Genomic DNA, 6,932 nt, shown 5'->3' with positions numbered 1-6,932 from the left:
GATCCCAAAGACTGGAACAAAAATCTCCACTGAAGCCAAGTTGAACTGCAGGAAATGAACACATAGAAATAGATCTTGCTTCTAATCTGATACTGCCACTTGCCAGCTAAGCAGCCTCTTTGTGTAACAACTGAAATTCACAGTTGATTTTTGTTGTTGGAAAATTGTATTTTTTTTCATTTAGTCAGCTATTTGATATTGTGTAGAAAGCTGTTTTTCAATGCTGTGATTAATACTTGTAGTGGTTCTTTCATTCTTTCTCACAAATGCAGATATACAGGATCAGACAGACCTGATCAGAAGAAGACGAAAAGGAAAAGAAGCAGACATTTACTGAGCACAAGTGGGAATCATCTTCATACTGATCCACAATGGCTGATCAGCAGCAGCAGCAGCAAGTGGCCCAGCAGCAGGCAGCGGTGCAGCAACAACAACATCAACATCAACAACAGCAAGCCCAACAACAGCTGCAACAACAACAAGCACAGCAGCTTCAGCAGCAACAGCAAGCGCAGCAGCTTCAGCATCATCAGTTACAGCAGCAACAGCAACAACAACAACAGGCCCAACAGCAGCAGCGGGCATCGTCTTCAACACTGACAACGCCAGTGACAGTGCAGCAACCCCCACAGCCCATCATGGCCACAGCCAACACGCTGCGGTCGGCCACGCCGCTGCCGCTCCAGATGTTGCCGGGGGCGATGCACAACCCAGCCTACATGACCCAGTTCCCATACCAGCAGCAGCAGCAGCTGATGATTCAAGGTAGGTAGACTTTGTGTGGAGAGACAGTTGGTGTGTGTGTGTGCCTTTGTTTTTGTTTTGTTTTCTTTTTTACAATGATGATGACAGTAATGGGTATTCGTAGTGTATTCACCTGCTTGACACAGGGGCCCAGTGCGCTAACAGTTAACATGACTGTGCCTACTTCTTCCTTGGCAGCGACCACAATCAGCTAGTTGATTATTCTGTCACTTATGCAAGGGGTCCGCACTCGCAAAAAAAAAACACACCTTTATCAGTTTATTAGATATATATGGGAAGAAAAAATGGTTACCAAAATTAACATTCTTCTTCAGTTGTTTTGACCACTTCTCTTTATCTACCAGACAGTGACTCTCTCTCTCTCTCTCTCTCTCTCTCTCATTTGCGCCCTTGTCACTGTCTTGGTTAGGTGTTGGTCTTCTGATCCAACGTTCACTGATCGTCAGGGTTTGAGAACGCTTTTAGACATGGTGTTGTGTCCTTGTGGAAAGGCACTTTTAAAATCTTGATTTTCCGTACTCCACCCAAGTGTAGATTGGTACCTAACTTCAGTTGGGAACATTAAAGTGATCGAACTAGAAGTGCTGGATTGGGCACACCACTTTTTTATGCTAAGCGCCAGGGTAGCCTAGACACGGTGGATATGAATTCCCTGTCCCCATGGCTGGGGTCTTAGTGAACGCAAATGAAGGTAGAGTTTATGACACCAGACTGACCCAGAAATTTAAAAATATATGTTTTTCATTTCATTCAGTTTTCGGTGTGTGAAAAAAATGACTCTGGGAGAGTTACACACTATATTTTATAAACTACAAACTAATAAAGTACGAAGCTGAATGCATGGCATCGGTGCATTTGATTTGAGAATGATTTGGTAACAGAGAACTTGGTTAGCACTGCCTGCATCCCAGTAGACTTGGTTTGTTGGTTTGTATCCCATAAACTTTATGCTGTTCATTGAGGCACCAGGGCAGATAAATCATTTACTTTAGGCATTGCATTTTGATCCTATGTAGAACAGGGTTCAAGTTTCCAGTTGGTCATGGTGTTGTGTCCTTGAGAAAGGCACTTTACTCCAATTTTCCTCACTCCATCCACGTTTGAATGGGTGGTGCCTGACCTCAGTTGGGGAAGGTTTACTTTAATGCAACAGGAGAGGCTTGGGCCCCACCTTCCTATATAAGAGCCTGTGATGTGCAGTTAACAGTTTAATCCTTTCAATACCAAGCCTGTTTAGTATTTAATGCTCAGTCAGTGACTACTGTTTGCCAAGGGAAGTTTTGGTTACCGACTGCAAAGGTGACAACTAATACAATATTTTTCTTAGAAACTTTCAAACTTCTAAAACAAAATATGTATGTCCACTGCTTTTCTAAAGGGAAAATAACACACTATCCGAATATATATTAACCCAAAATGATCATTTCACATGGGTTTAATGATTTTTTTTGATTTTTTTTTACAGTAAATGAATAGAATTTAGGAAAAATTCTACAATGACAAGGATAGAAATGTCCATCCCAGGGCATTGAGTTTGAAGGGGTTGAATTGCTGCTGTGCATCTTGAAATTCTGTTGCTAGTAAGTCCATGTTTTTTTTTTGGGGGGGGGGGTTGTTTGTTTTTGTTTTTTTTGTTTGGTTGGGTTTTTTTTTGTTTTGTGTGTGTGGTGTATGTGTGTGTGTGTTTTGTTTTTACGATTTATTTTATGTCTGTATTTTATTTTTACAAACAGGCAGTGTGCTTCATCTTTGTTTTGTTTCTCTGTCTCTCATCTAGTTCTCTCTTGTTGTTGTTTTTTTGTTGTTGTTATTGTTGTTTTTATCTGCTGTTGTCACTGTCAGTACAGTGACGTGATGGCCTTTAGGTAACGTGTCCGCCAAGGAGTGCTCTGGTTCGAATCATGAAAAAAAAAAAAAAAATTTAAGGGTGGCGCTCTCAGTGTAGTGACGCACTCTCCCTGGGGAGAGCAGCCCGAATTTCACACAGAGAAATCTGTTGTGACAAGAAAAGAGAAATACAAATATCAATTTCAGCTCAAGGATGCGTGCATGTGAACTTCCATAGGTGTTTTTGGGTTGTGGGGGTTTTTTGTTGTTTTTTTTAAGTGTATTATGCAGAAGTATCTGAGAGAAACTGATGTTATGACTTGCTGGTAGTCACAGCACCTTCTATTGCAGCTGCCATGCAGATGAACCAGTTGAACATCATTCAAGGGAGAGCACCAAATCCAAACACAGCTGGAGGGCTTCTCTCCCCTTCATCTACCCAGCTGGTATGTATCATTCGTATATCACTGTCTGTGTTTCTGTGTGTGTGTGTGTGTGTGTGTGTGTGTGTGTGTGTCTGGATTGATGTGTATTAATTAACATACTAGTTTCAGATGAAATTGTCCAGAAACAGTTTGTTAAATTAATATTCAATGTGCATCATTATGTGAAGAATTGGATTGCAGGCATTCAATAGAACTAGGAGTATTGTTTCATGCAGATTTCATCCAGAATGATTTGATTTCATATTATGTATGTGTGGGGGAGTGCAGGAGGAGGGAGGGGGAGGTGGGGTGGGGGGGCAGAGAGAAACTGTTCATATATGAAAGAGTGTGAGTGACAGTTTGTGTAATTGTGTGTGTGTGTAGGTATACTTATATGTTATGTGTGGTGTATACATATGTATGTTATGTGTGAGATTTGTGTGCATTTGTCATTTGTATGCTGTGTCTGTTGATCATGATGTGATAATTGATATAAGTGTGTGCATGATTGTAGCAGTTTTGGCTGTTTTCATTTTCTCACTTTATCAGTAGTATATTTTCTGTTTCAGTAACACAAAGAATTATCCTAAACGTTAGTTGTGTGATGGGAAGTTGTGAAACTGGAAGTTGGACACTGTGGAAGTGTGTTTTCTTTCTGTGTTTATAGGCTACAACTCCCATATTCACTCATTCACTGATTTAGAGAAGTCTGCAAGTGGGCTCTTCCGTGTATGACCATTTTAAATTCCACCATACATGGGCAGTCATACTCTTGATGTCAGTTTCAAACATGCTGGGTATGATTATGTTTCCATAATCCTCCACCAAACACTGACTTGAGTTACGGGATCTATAACATGCATGTTTTGTCTGCATGTGTATATATACTATATTAGAAGGGAATTAAGGCACTAACAGGTCTGTACATATACATATGTTGACCAAGGAAATCAAAAAAATCTTCAACCATCACCTGCCAACACCAGGATGAAATCCAGGACTCCTAGATTTAAACTAAAGTCCAACACTCTTAACTCAAAGCGCTTAGCTATTATGCTTGTCATGTGTACACTTGTGTAGAATTTGTTGAAGGTTCCCAAAGACTCACGGAACTGAAGGTCTGGAAAACTCCGAAAAGTCGTGGAAAAATAGACTATTTCCAGGACTGGAAAAGTCATGGGAGTAAATCATAAATGTTTTACCTGACAGGGTCTGCAAAGGTCTTGGAATTAAAGACCTTTCACCACACCTAAAGTATTTAATTTTAAGAAGTTTTGCTCACACACACACACATTAGAAAAAAGAAAGAAAAAAAAACAATAACAAAACAACATCTGAAAGGTGAAAATCAGAAAAATCAATATTAATTGTCAAATCTGTGTTGTTGTATTCTGCAACTATATGTAACACCCCATATTCTCCTTCGCACTCTTTCATTTGCTTGTGAAGCTGACACAAGTGCTTGTATGTGGTTTGTTGTTGTTGTTTTTATAAAAAAAAAAAAATATATATATATATTTGTTGCTCATATTTGATAGAATTATTGTTAATGTTATTTGTGTGTGTGCATCTCTGTGTCACTGTGTGTGTACTTTCTCAGTTTCTCTCTGTGTGTGAATGTGCCTCACTTGTGTGTGTGTGTGTGTGTGTGTGTGTGTGTGTGTGACTATCTCTGTGTCAGTGTGTGTGTACTTTCTCAGTTTCTGTGTGTGTGTAAATGTGCCTCACTTTGTGTGTGTGTGTGTGACTTTATACTGTGTGCGTGGGTGCGTGTGTGTGTGTGAGAGACTATCTCTGTGTCAGTGTGTATGTCCTTTCTCAGTTTGTGTGTGTGTGTGTGTGTTTGAATGTGACTTTATACTCTGTGTGTGTATATGAGAGAGAAAGAGAGAGAGAGTGATAGCTAATTGTCTATTACTAGTATTAGTATTATTCATTTATTGTTTCTGACACCTGATGCCATTTTTGACTCACTTGTGTAAACAAGTGAGTCTGTGTTTTAACCCGGTGTTCGGTTGTCTGTGTGTCTGTGTGTCCGTGGTAAACTTTAACATTGACATTTTCTCTGCAACTACTTTGTCAGTTGACACCAAATTTGGCATAAAAATAGGAAAAATTCAGTTCTGTCCAGTCATCTTGTTTAAAACAATATTGCGCCTCTGGGATGGACAAAAAAAAAATAAAGAATGAAGCCTAATTATATGCAAACTGCATTTACTGTTATATTTATATTTTTTGTATTCTCTAAACTTGGCACTTTGATCTGATATTCTGACCCAACAGCTAGAGCAGTTATTATTATCATTTTTTGTTCAAACAGGAACTTCTTTTGCTAAGCATGGAAGTTTATTTATTTTGCAAACGTTTTGGTGCAGATAGTAAAAAAGGGAAATTACTCTGTAATGCTAGGGGGAGTTAATTTGCTTTAAACTGATCTTTCTCATCTTAAACATTACATTTTGAAACAAGAGAGGCAAGGCCTTCAAGACTCACTTATGATGCACTTTTTAAAAAACATCCAAGCTTTTTATGTATTGAGTATAATTTCAAAATGTAATGTTTAAGATGAGAAAGATCAGTTTAAAGCAAACTAAGTCCCCCCGGAGTAATTTCCCTTGTTTTACTGCCTGCAGCAAAACGTTCGCAATAAACAAAACTTTCATGCTTAGCAAAAGAAGTTCCTGTTTGAACAAAAAATGAAAATAATGACAGATCTTTTGTTGAGTCGAATATCAGATCAAAGTGCCAAGTTTAGAGAATATAAAAAATATAAATATAACAGTAAATGCATTATACTCAATACATAAAAAGCTTGGATTTTTTTAAAAAGTGTATCACAAGTGTGTCTTGAAGGCTCTGCCTCTCTTGTTCTTTATGAGATAAAGTTATCCTTTTCTTCTTGTAGTCCTTATCTTACCTTCTAGTTCTAGTTACAATCTCTCAGTTTTAACATTCTGTTGTGTGTGTGTATAATTGTATTTGTATTTGTGGCTTTGCTTAGGGGTCTTAGAAAATATAGGGTTAATGGTAAAAGTTCTGAATTTTGTTCCTTCAGAGTAAAACTTTTTCAGAATTGGTAGAACACTCATGTTTTTACATTGCTTTGTATGTGTTGTTTTTTTCTCTTACCCTGTCATCTGTGTGTGTGTGTATGTGTGACTGTTGTCTTTGTGTGTGTGTGTGTGTGTCTCACTCTGTGTGTGTGTGACTATCTCTGTGTCAGTGTGTGTGTACTTTCTCAATTTCTGTGTGTGTGTGTGACTCTCTGTGTGTGAGTGTGCCTCACTTTGTGTGTGTGTGAATGTAACTTTATACTCTGTGTGTGTGCGTGTGCGTGTATATGTGTGTAAATGTGACTCTGTTGGGTCAATACTGTGTGTGTGTGTGTGTGTGTGTGTCTCACTCTGTGTCTCACTGTATGCCTCACTCTAGTCTGTGTCTCACTGTGTGTCTGTCAACGCATGCCCACAGTCAGTGGCCCAGGCAGCCCAGCTGGCAGCAGTGGCCAACTCTAACAGCAGCCTGCAGGCCGTGTCCATGGCCGTTCCCGTCACCAACGCCTCCGCCACCAAGGGCGGTACTGCCCCAGCCAACGGCAGCAAAGGTCAAGCTGGGGGTCAAGGTCAGCAAGGGGGTCAAGGCCAGGCAGGCGCAGGTCAGGCGGGTCAAGGTCAGGGTCAGGCGGGCAGCGCGGCGGCGGCTGCTGCAGCAGCAGCAGCAGCTCCTGCGTTAGTGGCTGGGAAACCAGCCATGCTGCCTCAACAGAGTGGGGCTCCCCTCATGTTGGGACAGATAGGTATGGGGCTGTTGTGTATGGTTGGGGAGTATCCCCAGTGTTAGAGGTTTGGGGCTGTTTTGTGTGGTTGGGGAATATCTTGTGTTAAAGGTTTGGGGCTATTTTGAATGATGGGGGAA

General features: G+C 40.3%; 1 protein-coding gene across 1 annotated transcript in view; it reads left to right on the top strand.

The window, feature by feature from the left end:
• LOC143287592 (uncharacterized) overlaps window positions 1-6,932 on the top strand; it is a 31,812-nt gene that overhangs the window by 970 nt on the left and 23,910 nt on the right. The window contains exons 2-4 of the mRNA XM_076595701.1: window positions 273-765; window positions 2,944-3,038; window positions 6,489-6,813. Of these exons, the coding sequence (XP_076451816.1) occupies window positions 372-765; window positions 2,944-3,038; window positions 6,489-6,813 (814 nt within the window). The 5' untranslated portion in view covers window positions 273-371. The remainder of the gene's footprint in view (window positions 1-272; window positions 766-2,943; window positions 3,039-6,488; window positions 6,814-6,932) is intronic.

This window comes from Babylonia areolata, chromosome 11 (assembly GCF_041734735.1).
Source record: "Babylonia areolata isolate BAREFJ2019XMU chromosome 11, ASM4173473v1, whole genome shotgun sequence".
Lineage (NCBI taxonomy): Eukaryota > Metazoa > Mollusca > Gastropoda > Neogastropoda > Buccinidae > Babylonia > Babylonia areolata.
Note: the sequence above shows the minus strand (reverse complement) of the source record. Positions and strands in the feature narration are given on the sequence as shown.